Here is a 15,842-nt window from a genome sequence, read left to right on the forward strand (position 1 = left end):
AGAGGCTTCTCAGGTGTCACAAAGTAGGCACGCTTAACACACAGGGAAAATCGAGGGAGATAATGCTTTAGCTGACTCGTGAAACCAGGTGGAAAAGAGGGAAAATCCATTCTAGACAGGGGTGTAAGCGTGCAAAAGCACAGAGGCAAACGCAAATAGTTCAGCAAAGCTGAAATGTAGCCGGTAAGAAAAGGGCTTGTGGTGGATGAGGATAAATGGATAATTAAGACCATGAAGGTAAAAGATAGGCATGTGTCATGTAAAAGCTTTATCTTGAAGACAGTGGAAACCATGAAATAACTTTAAGGACATCAGATTTTTGGTTTAGAATGAGATAAATTGTGACTAGAGATAATAGTAATTGCAACTTAGGCAGTAGAGGAAGGAAAAGAGAAGAGGAGATGGATATATAACAGGACTTGGTGGCTGATCTAATGCGACAGGGACAGGGATAAGCTGCAGCAGAGTCCAAGTTATCTGTCTTGTTCAGCTGGAAGTTTAGATAAGTTGAATTAAATTTGCAGATGAGATGTACAAGTGGAGGAGTCCGACAGGCAATTGACTGTATGGGTAGGGAGCAAAGGAGAGAAACTTGGCTGGAGATATAGATTTGTGAGTTATGTTAGTATTTACATTAAGATGAGATGCCAATCCACAATACAGTGATTCATACTGGATAGTTTATTTCCCATACACACAGCAGTCTAGAAATTGTTGAGTGATCCAGTCCAGATGCCACTCAAAACGTGGGCCACTGGCCAGCAGCACCGGTATCACATGACAACTTATTAGAAATGCAGAATCTTCACGCCCTATTCCAAACCTGGTGAATTAGCATCTGCACTTAACAAGAGCCCCAGGTAATCCACATGCACATTAAATTTTGAGAAACTCTGATTTAAGGAGCCCATGCTGCTTTGCCTTCCTCTCAAGGAATGTAGTGGAAGTTATCTTACCAGCACTTTATTTTAACCATGCTAAGGGGAAGAGAAAGTAGAAAATAACGAGCTTTCTCTTTAGGATGTGACATCCTTAAACTGGTAAATGTTAGTATTTACTATAGTAGAAGTTAGAGCTGAGAAAAGCTTAAAGTATGTATTTACCAATTCCTTTAAAAATAACAACAAACCCATTACAAGATAACATAAATTATGTATTTTATGAAAAATAATTATGTTTCCAAAGCAAAAAAGTAAGTGAGAATGGCATTGGTTGATATTTTTTGCAAATCTCTAATGTCTTACTGAAAAGAAAACAGCTGGATTCTTGTATTTGCCTCCTCATTCAGTATGTTGCCATGTGTTGTTTTGGTTGAAGTATTTGAAGAAAATCCAGCCTCATGCAGATACATAGTTGGAAAAGGAAGGAATATTTGATAGCCTTTTTAGATGTTTGCAGATAGTATTTTTTTGATACCATATCTTCACTCTGCAAGTAGTAATTTCTTAGAAGTAATTTGTAATGTGGAATCAGAAACCATGTCATTGAGCTCTCTATATTCTTTTCCTTTAAAATCCACTCTTTTTCCTGTATTTCGGGTGGATCGTTTGCCTATGCCTGATTTTCTTACATCATATGTTGGTCATTTGGAAAATACTGGCTTATTGAGTTATGCAGATCTTCCAAATGTTGACACATTTCATTGTGCAATTCCAAAAAAAAATCCCATTTTTCATGTCACCATAGATCTCATCAGAAACGTCTTTAAATATAGAGAATCTGGCCGTGGCAGATACAAACAAGTATTCCAAAATGAATTTTTACTTCAAAGCCCGAATTTTATCATTAGCAATAAATATGTCAGTTGTTTTCCCTGAAGGAACAGGCTGACTTTTTTGTTTCTTATTTTTGAGAAAATATTTGCCAAATATCCATGTCTTTAATATATATATATACTTTTAATCGCAGTATAGTCAGTTACACTGTGTCAGTTTCTGGTGTACAGCATGTCTCAGTCATGCATACATATACATATATTCATTTTCATATTTTTTGCTAAAGGTTATTGCAATATATTAAATATAGTTCCCTGTGCCATACAGAAGAAATTTGTTTTTTATCTATTTTTATGTATAGTAGTTAACGTTTGCAAATCCTAAACTCGCAAATTTATCTCTTCCCACCCCCTTTCCCCAGTAACCATAAAATTGTTTACTATGTCTGCAAATCTGTTTCTGTTTTGTAGACGACTTCATTAATGTCCTCTTCTTCTTCTTCTTTTTTTTTAGATTCCACCACACATGAGTGATATCATATGGTATTTTTCTTTCTCTTTCTGGCTTACTTCACTTAGAATGATGATGATACATGTTGCTGCAAATGGCTTTATTTTATTCTTTTTAATTGCTGAGTAGTATTCTATTATATAAATATACCACAGCTTCTTTTCCCAGTCATCTGTCAGTGAACATTTAGGTTACTTCCATGTCTTGGCTATTGTATATAGTGCTTCTATGAACATTGGAGTGCATGAATCTTTTTGAATTAGAGTTCCCTTGGGATATATGCCCAGGAGTGGGGTTGCTGGGTCATATGGTAAGTCTATTTTTAGTTTTTTGAGGAATCTGCATACTGTTTTCCATAATGGCTGCATCAAACTACATTCCTCACCCTCTCCAACATTTAACATTTGTGGACTTTTGAATGATGGCTATTCTGACTGATGTGAGGTGATACCTCATTGTAGTTTTGATTTGCATTTCTCTGATAATTAGCGATATTGAGCATTTTTTCATGAACCTGTTGGCCATTTGTATTTCTTCTTTGGAGAATTGCTTGTTTAGGTCTGCCCATTTTTGGATTGAGTGGTTTGGTTTTTTCGTTATTAAGCTGTATGAGCTATTTATATATTCTGGAAATAAAGCCTTTGTCAGTTGCATCATTTGCAAATACCAAATACCCAAGTCTTATTTATAATTTCTCTATCTGAAATTTTTTCAAGTAACAATGGTATTGCATGAGAGAAACGATTCATTCAGTTTATGACTCAAATTCTTTCCCAAGTGCTTTTCCTCAAGGCAACCATTGTCCTCTAGTATATAGCGGAAGTGTTTTATTCATAGTTCCTGTTTTGTTATACAGAGTATTGAAGAGACATTATTTAAGGGCTGAGATTTTGTAAGATTAGTAATTTTTACTGCTTCATTAAGAGCCTGCTTAACTGAAACTGCCTTTTTTAAAAATTCCAGCTGTGAGTACAAAGCATAGCCCTCAAGATTGCTGTGACTGTTAGCAGAGGTTGGGGCCTCTTTCCTTGATCTGTGTTCAGGTACCAGCAATTTTACCCACCATCCTTTTTGCATGATTAGTGCAAATGTCAACAAGGCAAAGAATGCCTTAGTATTTTTATAAAAATACTTTTAACCTTGTAGCCTTCTTGAAAGGGTCTCTGGGATCTCAGGTCTATGGATCACACTTTGAAAACCACTGTCCTATATGATTATCTTGGCCTGATAAATATTGGCTTTTGCATTTGCATGCTTTTGACTAATTCTAGGCAAATTTAAGTAGCAGATTAGGGAGCAAATTTTAAATTTGGTGTGTCTCTCTGCCTTCCCTTTCTCTGACATCCCCGAAGGTACTCACTGGATCCCTAGTGACGCAGATGGAACAGGTACCCTAGGAACCTATTCATGCTCATTTGTTTAGTCATTGGGCAAGGATTTATGGAGCCCTACTTTTTTACAAGGTTCTCTGACTGGACTCTGGGCCTGATGCAGAGTTTCTCTCGCCCCATCTCACATAAACCACTTGTATTAATTTCCTATTGCTGCTGTAGTAAATCACTACAAACTTAATGGCTTAAAACAACAGAAATTTACTGAGTTATCATTGTCAGGTCAGAAGCCCATCACTGGCCTCACTGGGCTAAAATCAGGGCGATGGCAGCACTGCATTCCTTCCTGGAGGCTCTAAGGGAGTATCTGCTTCCTTGCCTTTTCCAGCTTTTAGAGGCTGCTTTAATCCTTGGCTTGTGGCCCCTTCCTCCATCTTCAAAGCCAGCAACTTAGCTTCTCTCTGACCCTTCATCATTGCACCTCTCTCTGATCACAGCCAGGAAAAGTCCTCTGCTTTAAGGACTCACATGATGAGATTGGGCCCACCCAGATAGTGCAGGATAATCTCCCCATTTCGAGTTCTGTAACCTTAATCACACCTGAAAAGTCCCTTTGGTCATATAATGTAACACATTTATGGTTCTGGGGACAAGAGCATGGGCCTCTTTGGGGGAGGGAACATTATTCTGCCTACCACACACTTAGTCAGTGTGCATTAAATATTTGCTGAAGGAATGAACGAAGGATCCTATCCCATCGCTCATTTCTCAGAGTTTTGCTCTTCCCTGATATTAGATGTTGATTGTTAAAGACTCAGTTGAGGTACCAGCTCTTCCAGAATTTAGGTGTTCCTCTGCTGTGTTTTCAAAGTGAATGAATACCTCTACTAAAGCACTTATTCACTGCATCATCCTGGCTGTTTACAATTATCCCCAGTCTCCTGTAAACTCTTTGAATCTTGTGTGTTGCTTTGTTCTTTGTATGACCAGAATATAGCACAGTGCCTGGCACATGGTATGTACACAGTAAATGTTTGCTGTTGAATGCATGACTGCAGCAAATAATTATCCTTATACCCACCAACTCACATTTTTGCACTTTGCCTGGAGCATATAAAGAATAGCCCATTCCCCAAAGAAGCAGAGTGACTTTAATTATGGGAATTTAAAGCCTTGTGGCAAGTATTAATGCAAGAATGGCAAAGGCCATTAATACAAGTGAAATTGGAGACAGAAGGACCTTAGGCACTCCCCCAGGTCGCCCACTGGCAGCATCCCTTGCACCTGCCTGAGCAGAAGCTTGGAGGAATTGCAGAGATGGGTTCTCCTGCAGCACCTTAGAGTGACTTAGTTTCCCTGAGTGTCCGCAGGCTCTGCACCCTGGAGAGCAGCTGCTCTCTGCAGCCACCCGGCGTATGGCCTGTTTGCACCTCATGCCTGCAGAGGTAGCCAGCGTGGAGACTGACTAACTTTGCAGAAGTGTTTTAATTCAGCCCCAAAGTTGGCTTTTCAAAAGACAACATGCATTTTACAGAGGGCCTTTTGTATGGAGTGACTGGAGACTCATTCAAAAATAACAGAAGCTCCAGTCTGCAGAATTTTTAAAAAAAGGTTTTGTCTTTCCAGACACAGCTCCAGTCTTCCCCTTCCTACTAGTAGGCCTGTTTGTATCAAAATGAATGAGAAATTTAATCGCTGGTACTTTATAAAGAAGCCATTTTTTTCCCCCGTTGGTTGTGGTTTACTCTGTGTGTGCTTTTTTTAATGGCAGTATTTAATAATGTTTATATTGCCTCTAACCTTTGACTAACTTCGCAGTTAAGTTCCAAGATGTGGTTTCACATTCAGTATTTGGAGGCTGCTCCTCCCTCCTCTGAGACTATTAACTTCTTATTCCTAGAAGGGATTTCATTCCCATACCAAGCATTTCAATCACTTCTTCTGGGTAAGGAGTCCGTGGGGTAGGAGGCAATAGTAGTACTAGTACTGACAGTTAATAGTGATCAGGGGCTGTGTGCCTGGCACTGTGCTGTGTGATTTACTTCTATTATTAAATCTTTAGAATAACTTTATGAAGCAAAAGCTATTACTGTCTATCCTCAGAATTAAGAGAAAAAGCTTTCCCCAAAATTAGCCCTCAGAAAAGAGGGCCTCCCCTTATATTAGAGTCTTACAAAGACTATCCCATTGTGGGGGTTGCTCTATTTTAAACCACAAAGTAGTTTAAGCAAATATCCCAATATTATGAAAATGCCTGTGGCTTGGGAGGCATTTGTGGTATTTCCATTTTATAGATGAGAAAACTGAGACTTTCAGAAGTTACATAACTTACCCAAGGTCACACAGCTCGTAAGCGGTACAGCCAGAATTCAAACCCAGGCATATAATATTACTCCCATCTCCTCAGTATTCATCCTGCTCAGATTTTTTTCTTTTACCTTTAAGAAGATTTCAGTGTTAGGGAATCGCTGATGTTTTCCTTCCTTCTTGTTAAGGTTTCATTAAGAGCAGAGAAGATCAGAAAATTTGTATGTACCTAGTCTGGAGCCGTGCTTTTATGGACGGCACTAGGAAGGTCTAGTTCACCTTCTGAGCCAAGGTGGTGTGGGATTCCCTCTGCTTCGTCCTTGCCAGATCACCTTGCCTCCCTTTGCTTTGACGGGAAATTCCTTTCTTCCTGAGTCAGTCTCTTACCTTGGCTCTAGTTGTAGGAGTTCTTCCTCATACTGAGCTGAAATCATTTTTCTTGGAATTTTGTCTCACAGAAAGGAGATCAAAATGTACCTGGCTTTGTCTCTTACTGTCTTCCCTCCTCCTCTCCCTCCCCCTCTTCTTCTTCCCTTTGCAATAAATGTTTCATTTTAGAATAATTTTAGATTTATAGAAAAATTGCCAAGATAACATACAGAATTTCTTTAAACCCTCACCTTATTGTTAAAATCATACTCTCTGGTGTATCCTCAAACATTTTGTCAAAACTAAGAAACTGACATTGGTATATTACTATTAATTATAAATGTAGACTTTAGTCTGATTTCACTAGTTTTTCTCTAACATCCTTTGTCTGTTCCAGGATCCCATCCAGGACATCACATTACATTTGGTCATTATGTTTCCTTAGTCTCATCTGGTGTGTGATAGTTTTTCATTCTCTCCTTATTTTTCATGACCTTGACAGTTTTAAGGGAGTGCTGATCAGGCATTCTGTAGACCATCCCTCAGTTGGGGTTTATCTGATGTTTTTGTTTTGGGGTTATGGGTTTGGGAGAAAAATACCACAAAAGGAGGAGCAATTCTCATCACATCATCTTAGGGGCCCATGATATCAATATGGCTTGTCAATGGTGATGGAAACCTTGATCTTCTGACTAAAGTAAAGTTATTCCTCCCTCCCCTTTCCATACACAGCTTTTTAGAAGCAAGTCACTATGTGCAGCCCCACACTTAAGAGATGAGGCAGTTAAGTTCTGCCTCCTGGAGGGAAGGTATCTACATAAGTTATTAGGAATTCTTCTGTTAAGGAGACTTTATTAATGCAGTCACTTACTCATATCAGTATGGAATGATGCATATTTATTTTATACTTTGAGTTGTAATCCATTACTACTTTAATTATTCTTTTGCTCAGATTGTCCCAGCTTTGGCCACTGGAAGGTCTTCTAGTTGTCTCTTGTGTCCTTTTGACACACCCCCATTTGTTTGTTTATTTTTTAAAAGGACTTCCTTACTTTCTGGCACTACAGGATATTCCAGATTCCTCATGTATTTTCCCTGCCCTATCCCTGGAATTGACCATCTCTCCAAGGATCTCTGGTTTCTATTATTGGAGAATGATACCGGAAACTAAGATGTGACCACTGAGTGTGCTCATTGCTACTGGGGTATCACTACTCCTAGAACCTCTCAGTGGACAGAGGAAATACATGAACATATATCAGCCCCTGTTGCATGTGTATCTACAATATTTCTGCATCTACATTTGTTTCTATAGTAAAGCTTTTTTTTTTTGAGTATTTATATTTTGCTGTTTAGCCAACAGTGAGAATATGATTCACTACCTTCTACCACCAATGGTAATATTTTTTAAAGGGCAGAGGAAAGAAGGGAGAAGGAAGTGAAAGTGGAGATCTTAGCAGAATTATGACTTAAGAACTCAGTCATTCTCTAGTCAGATCATGTCATTTTAGAGATGAAGACATTCTAAGAAGTTTGCTGAGATCCAAAGAGGTTAAAGAAACTAGTTAGTGGAATAGTCAGGATTGGAATCTGGCTATTCAAAGGAATCTCTATTTCTCCATATCTCATGCCTCTTTAAGACTGATCAGTATTCTTGGCTTTGTATTCAATTCAGTTATTAACTTCTTGGGATGCATTAAGCAGGTTAAAATGTAATTTCAGGAACTGGTATGCAAGAGTATGACCTAGCCAACAGAAGTCAGCTACAGAGGGATTTTGCTCTCCAGTGACATATCTTAGATCAATAACTTGAAATTGATGCTCTGATGGCCAGATGTTAGTGAGTGAATCTTTGCAAATGATTATGATGATTACCCTGCCCTTTGCTACTTTTTATAACTATCTTTAAAAAAACTTTTTGCTCTGGGGAATCAGAGGGCTCCTATAGGACAGATTCTTGATGTATACACCTGCTTTTTAGAAATGGGATATAAAACAATGACGGAATCTGCTTAATGTCATCCAAGAAGTCGCTGATGGGGGAAAAAATGGAAAACGAAAGCTACAGCCCCCCATGGCCCCTCTTTAAACATGCAAACCACACAGCTCCTCTCTTTTACATTGCTTTTTGGCAGGCAGCTTGTAAAGCAAAGAATAAACACTTGGAAGTTTCTCTTAAGAGATTCCTGAGGCTATAGGACAGTCCTAGGATGTCTTCAAACCTCCCAGCCATTTCCTTTTAGAAGTGGGTACGTTTATACTTGGTAAATCATGTCTTGTCACCATGTAACAGTAAAATCTCCTTTCTGTTCCTTTTCATTTGTACTTTATCCATTCCAAAGACTTACCATTTTATTTTTGTTTGGTACATTGTGAGCATCCAAGATTTTAGTGGAAATAAATGGTAACAGCTGTTTCTCGTGTACCAAATAATATAATTGTGAACCTTAACCTTGAGATGGTATGTCCAGATTTTTCCAGGTGTGGAAATGACTAGAAAGGCTCATTTGGGGTAGTCATCCCACTGCAGAATCACATTCAGCTGCCTGCCTGTCCACTTCATTCAGAGAGAGAGGTTTCTATATTTCTTTCTTTATTCCAACACTCCCTTCTTAACATGGCTTTTTCTTTAAATTAGTGCATATTTACCTGCATAAACATGTAGACACCCTAAAATCCCATCTTCCTTTCCTGCTTTATTTTTCTCCATAGCTCTTACCATCATTTAATATACTGTTAATATACTGTTAATATTTTACTTCCTTAACGTTTTAATTGTCCATTTTCCCCTAAGTAGGATATAAGCTGTATGAGAGCAGGGTGTTTGCTCTGTTCACTGCTGTTTTCCCCAAACCCAGAGTAGCACCTGGAGCATGGTGGATGTTCAATGAACACTTCTGAATGACTAATGTGAAAGTTGCAAGTTGTGATTATTTGGCCCCTGATTTTAATATAAATATGAATAGTCAAGTTTATTTTACAGGGTTATTTTATATTATAGGTGAAATTGAATCACACTATTTAAACAGAGGATATATCTATTCACCAAAAACCTCAGAATTTATACCAGAAATGCACATAGTACCTTGGAAGTTATGCAGCTAACTTAGTAATTCAGTACTATTATCACATGAGAGGAATTTTTAAATTCTCTGCTAAATGTTACTCAAGAAATTGGTGGAATGTCTAAAAGCAATTTTTTTTTAAGTTGTAAGGTGAATTACCCTCAGATTTACCCAAAGATATCTTGAACCCTAAGTGACATTACCCAGTTTGATTACTTACTCTAGTTACCAGATTTAGCAGAAAATGACTTTTCATTGCTATAAAAAAAATCTATTCTGACTAATATTTGTCAGCTTAAAGTTACTAGAAAAACATGCTGAAAAATCCAAGATAACTCCTCTGAAAGAGTGTCAGCATTCATTTGTATATATAGATGCTGGCGTGTATTATTTTTAATCATATTCCTTTACAAATATATTATTTTTATTTAAAATTTCTAGTGTCTGAAGTGCTTACACTTTCATTCTTAAAATGCAGGGGCTCTTCTTTCTTTAAGCAATATGTAAGATAATAGAAAAGGATATGCAGTATGACCATTTGTTTTATGAACTGGATCTTTCAAAATAACAACTCTCATGCCAAAATTTCTACAGCATTCTCTCCAGGACAAGAAACAAACAAATAAAAAGCAGCCAACATTATAGACTTGTTTGCAAGCTTATCTCTCTGGGCTGATGTAGTGCATAAATTACGTCTCAGTGCAAGATTGACATATATCCTATTCCCCGCTTCTGTTTCAGAGCATTGGGGAGTCAACGATGTCTGTTGTGTTAAATCAGTTGCTGCCCATGATTAAGCCTTCAAACCAGAGGACCAATGATGACTATAGCCCTGAAGAGCTACTGGTCCTCCTGATATATATTTATTCTGTCAGTGGAGAGCTCTCAGTGGACAAAGACCTGAGTGAAGCAGAAGAAAAAGTGAAGAAAGCATTGGCTCAGGTCTTTTGTGAAGAGTCTGAATTGTCACCTTTGCTGCAAAAGATCACAGGTGAGTGTTTAACAAAAATGGAGAATGCAAACATCACTGATACAGAAAACAGGTTTAACAATGAAGGCACTTTGGGAAGAGGATGTAACCATCTTATTTGGAGTTGTTTAGAATTTCATGAGGCCTGATGAATGCTAGCCAGCCTTTAGGATTAGAGGTTTTTATTGCAGTTTTTTTTTTTTTTTCCAGTTGTGGTAGTTGAAAGACCTTGCCACTTCTCTCTAGTTGTTTGTCAGAGTTCATGTTCTTAGAGCCAAGGCCTTGTTAAAAAATAGCACAATACTCACAGGGTGCAATATCTTAAGGAAAAATAAAATGTAATGCATCTTATTCAAAGGATTTCTGTTGACACATTCTCCTTGAAATTGTCATTTCAAACTTAAATTAAAAAAAAAAAAAACTCTCCCTAAGATGTTACAATGTTGTGGAACTGAAAATTGCCATTTTCAAGAATAGTTTCATATTTTGACTTCTCATATTTCATTTTGAATCTGAATTAATTGGTAGTATCCAAAATAATACCTAAACATCCCAGTAAAGTAGGCTGTGCTGATTTGGGGGAAATATACCATTAAATATCATAGAACCTAACCATTTTCACCTCTAATAAGAACTGTGATATAACTTACGGAGATACCCATTTGTGTTATTCCGTATCAAATTCAGTAGTATTTATATTTTGTGTCAAGCTTATTTCCCATAGTATGGATTGAAGCTGGGTCTGTTGGAGAGTGAGAAGTCATTAAAACTTACATGTAAAACTTAAATACTTTCAAAACATACCAAGTTTCCATGCATTCATGAATGTGTGGGTGTAGATGTGTGTAGACCTCTCCATTGGGGAAGGCTCAACTCAGGCCAATTATATGTCTTCTGATGCTTCTTCTTGTCCCCTGTTGTGCCTCGCTGGGGGGTTGGGGGGGGGCGTCCAGCTTTCTCAGAAGCAGGCTGTGTCGCCGTCAACCCGAGCGTCCTGTGTGTGCACATTTTCCTTTGTGCCCACTGCTGCCCTTTCCTGCGTCTGGTTGTGAAAAATGAAACCCTGACAAGATGGAAACTGAGTGAAGTTTTCAGAGAAATGAAACATTTCCTTGCTCAGCATAGAACCTATTTGCCAGCTTAAAATCTACTCAAGAAGACTTGTGGGAGTTGTTCCGAGTTCATTAAGGTACAGCACCGTATGTGATCACATGTGTGTGTTTGACTTTAAATGAATATTGACTTAGAAAGGCTTCATACGGTTTCTGCAGTGCTTCGAACAGTGATTTGACTGAAAGTCAATTTGAACGCTAGGAGGACGTAACTGGAAGTTATTCTCAACATGCATGATTCCAGAGGCAGACAACAAAGACAGTGTGTTTTAGCAGGGGTTGTTTGGCTAGCTCCTCTGCAGCGTTAGTGTCTGACTGTATTATTTTGGGAATTGAAGCCATGCAGTCAGTGTTCATTCGATATTTGCTCAGCGTGTTTATTGACCCAGCATTTCATTCCTTATTAGTTTCTCTATTTATGATGGCTCAGGATATTGCATTTTCTTGCTTTTAAATGTGATTTCACATTTTTAAGCACTTCTGTATATTCGTGTTTATATTAGGAAAGTTTGTAAGGTTAGCAGCTGAAGGTGAAAACAATAAGACTTTGTGGAAAGTTTAATATATTCTTAAAATTAGGAGACATCTTACTTTATAATACTATGTATACATTCCTACCTAGATTAACTTTGGATGTACAGTTTAAACAGGGTGGATAAGATGTGCTACTTAAGCCTGACACAGGTGAACTTGCCAGTGGAACACACCTGCATTGATCAACCTCTAGGACACCAAGGACTTGAATTTTTTAATTTTTATTTTTTAATTTTTCCAGCTTTATTGAGATATAATTGACATATAACACTGTGTAATTTTAAGGTGTACAATGTGATACTTTGAGACATGTATTTAGTATTGTAAAATATTTACCATGATAAGGTTAATTAACTGACCCATTACCTCACATGATTACTATTTTGTTGTTATGGTGAGAACATATAAACTCTTCTCATAGGAACTTTCAGGTATATGATAACAGTTTTGTCAATTATTGTCACCATGCTGTACATCACATCCCCAAAAACTACCCATCTTATAACTGGAAGTTTGTACCCTTTGACCAACATCTCCCCATTTCCCCTACCCCACCCCCGGCAACCACCATTATCTCTGCTTCTGTGAATTCAGTGTTTTTAGATTCCACATATGAGTGAGATCGTATAGTATTTGTCTCTCTCTGTCTGATTTATTTCACTTAGTGTAATGCCCTAAAGGTCCATTTGTGTTGTTGCACATGGCAAGATTTCCCTCTTTTTTGTGGCTGAATAATATTCGTGTATGTGTGTGTGTGTGTGTGTGTGTGTGTGTGTGTGTGTGTGAGAGAGAGAGAGAGAGAGAGAGAGAGAGAGAGAGAGAGAGAGAGAGAGAGAGAAAGAGAGAGAAAGAGATTTTCCTGATCTGTTCATCCATCGATGGACACTTAGGTTGTTTCCATGTCTTGGTTATCTTCAATAATGTAACAGTGAACAAGGGAACATAGATATCTCTTTGAGATAGTGATTTCATTCCTAGAAGGATTTGATTTCTAAAGACAGACTTTTACTTGGCCACAGTAGACATGCCCCTTAGTAAGTGTGTTGAAAATCACATGTCCTGAGAAGTAGGGTTTATGTTTACAGTTAGCTGCTGAAGAGAATGTTTACTCTACATCTCAGGCTCAGAAGTGATAGGATAGTGAGGCAGCGGTGATTCAGTCCTGTAGAGTGGGCTGGGATACCCCAGTGTGTACTGGAAGAATTGAACTGACTTCTAAATGTGCTTAGCCTATCGTGGAATTAGGTTAATTTAATTTGGCTTTTACAATGAACCCGCAAACAGTATTGCTTTTACATTATTCCAGTTTATAGCCTTGGCTTACTTGTTACTGGGTGGCAGAAATTATTTTATGTCTTGTGCACATTTTGTGGTTGATGAGATTTAGTTAAAAAGTATTATTGACAACAAGCAATTAACCAATATAAGAATTCTACTTTGTATGTAATTCTGTAATTTTACTAATCTTAACTGTTGACAGAATCAAGAAAGCAACACTTTTCCTGTGCTAAAAATGTAATCATGTTATTATCACCCAGCTACAAGTGATAGAACCAGGGTGGGAACCCAGGTTGTTCCGAATCTGGAGTCCATGCTTAAAACCTGCCACAAGCTCACTCCCATAGCCGTGACATTTATTATATTCTGTAACTTGCACTTGCTTACACTTACTGTTTTATGACATACATGTTCTCAACCATTCCATCATGTGCTTATTTTCTGAACCGTGACTTAACATTTGGTTAATATTGTAGATAGTACTCGTACTTTTTAATCTGTCTCTAATAGCTACTGACAGATGTTTCCTCGTACCTTCCTATTTTCGTACCTGTATCCTCTTTGTTTCTCCATTGCTATAAAGACATTAAAATATTATTTCTAGTCTTTGAAATCTCCTGGTTGTCTAGCTTTCTGAAACAGGAGTATCAAACTTAAATTCTTTGTATTTCAATAATATTTCTTGACAATAATTGCCCTGTATTTAAAAGTCACATTTCCCTTTATTTGTTAAATATATAATTTACTTTTGGCAATTTCTTTCATTTCTCCCCCTTCTTCCCTTTTTTGGAAAGGGCAGTGAGAAAGTGTGATTGGCAAAACAAAACAAAAATTAAGCACCGTCAGCGGCAGCATACTATTTTCTTTTTAATAGATACTTTTGAGGAGAGTGGTGGGCAAAAACTTTCTTTTCTACTCACACAAAATAGCAAGGGTTGGCTCTCAGGGAGGGTGTCAGGGATGGGAGCTGTAAAAAGAAAATCATTCTGGCCTGAATGTGTCTGTCAGTGTTGTGCTTTCTCGGTCTTGCTAAGTTCAAAGAGAGTATCGATTTCCGTATGTGTGAGTATTTGCATGGCAGTCACAAGAGAAAACAAAGGAAAACCATTTGAACTTTCTTCAGAGAGTGAAATCAAAACACTGGTTTTAAAGATCTGTGCAAACTTGGACTGTCATCATACAGGGAGGTGTATCAGAAAAAGCATAGGCTGAGATGCAGAAATCCTTGATTCAAAAGCCTGTCATTTCCTAGCAGGGTGTGTTAGTGGGTGAATCACCATCTTCGAACCTTGATAATAAACATAAGTGTCACACTGACCTCTCATGATTTTGCTGAGAATAAAATGATGTGTGTGAGCTAATTTTCGATCCATTTATAATAGGTCATTTTTTTTCCCATGGCTGTTATTATTTTGATAGCATCTTATTGTCACATAGGGCATTGCTTCCCAACCTTTTTCCTATTGTGATGCACGCAGACAATAGAAATGTTTGCATAGTCTACTGAGGTAAGTGGATGGGACTGGTGTGGTCAGAGGCAACGGGGAGGGGGTGGGGGTCCGACCACTCTAGGTGCTACCCAGGCGACCTGTGAACTGAGGGGAAGCGGCAGCTTGGCACACCTGTAATCTATTAAGGCAAATCAGTGCTCTAAGGCATGTCGGCCAGAAGGCTCTGGAATCAGGAAATAAAGAAAAATACAACTTGAGTATGATTTTTGACACCCAAAACTATTTTGGAAAAATTTCTTTTGGGTGAATGATTTTTATATTATTCATTCCTTTGTTTCCCTGAATTTTTATATTGTCTTTAAAGAACAAGTCAGTAGGGATTAGATCTGTTTTGTTAGGTTTAGTATAAAGCCAGGGGGTAAATGATTAAAAATATCTAAAAATTCTATCATTAAAGATAGAGGCATGATGATACTATGGAAACTAATTTATATTTATTAGATTCTCATTTTACTTCTGTTGATAATTTGGGATTACCAGTTACAGTATTACTGCATTAAGATTGTACCTGGATATATGTAATGGAAAATTTACCAGGTTAACTTACATAATAAATAAAAATAACTTTTTTTTTCTCAGCAGGAAGTTCAGAGACAGGACTCATGATCCTTCTGGCTTCTTTCCTCCCTCTCTCTCTCTCCCTCCCTCCCTCCTTCCTTCCCTTCCCTCCTTTCAGTGTAGTTGCAACATCATAGCCATGGGGTAGATATTTCTCTTTGATGTATTGTGTCCCTGCCTCAGACAAGGAAGAGGACGAATGAAAGTAAAAGAGAAATACTAGTGGAGTCTGCCCTTTCTTATATCAGGAAAACAATAGCTTTCTGTAGAACTGGGTTTCATGATCACCTCTGGCTACCAGAGAATCTAATGAGTATTTTTACCTGGGCATGTATTTGTTATGAACAAAGTCGGGGTTCTGTTAGAAGAGAGAAGGTGAGAATGAGCATTAGGTAAGAAACTTGAGTTTGCTGCAGTTATCATTATAGGCTTCCCTGACAGGGGAAGTTCTGGGGCAAGATAATATACTGTGAGGTGGAGTGCTGCCCAGGGTGCTTTAGCTTTACAGTTACAGTATTGATATTCTTGTACAATATATACTGAAATAACACGCTATTGTGTGATAGCATCATTTGATTTATA

General features: G+C 37.9%; 1 protein-coding gene across 2 annotated transcripts in view; it reads left to right on the forward strand.

Annotated features, from left to right (window-relative positions):
- Window positions 1–15,842, forward strand: part of SCFD2 (sec1 family domain containing 2) — a 359,971-nt gene that overhangs the window by 134,836 nt on the left and 209,293 nt on the right. For both annotated transcript variants that reach the window (XM_045525023.2, XM_010966085.3), the window contains exon 5: window positions 10,039–10,288. In XM_045525023.2, the coding sequence (XP_045380979.2) occupies window positions 10,039–10,288 (250 nt within the window). The remainder of the gene's footprint in view (window positions 1–10,038; window positions 10,289–15,842) is intronic.

The sequence above is a fragment of the Camelus bactrianus genome, chromosome 2 (assembly GCF_048773025.1).
Source record: "Camelus bactrianus isolate YW-2024 breed Bactrian camel chromosome 2, ASM4877302v1, whole genome shotgun sequence".
NCBI lineage: Eukaryota > Metazoa > Chordata > Mammalia > Artiodactyla > Camelidae > Camelus > Camelus bactrianus.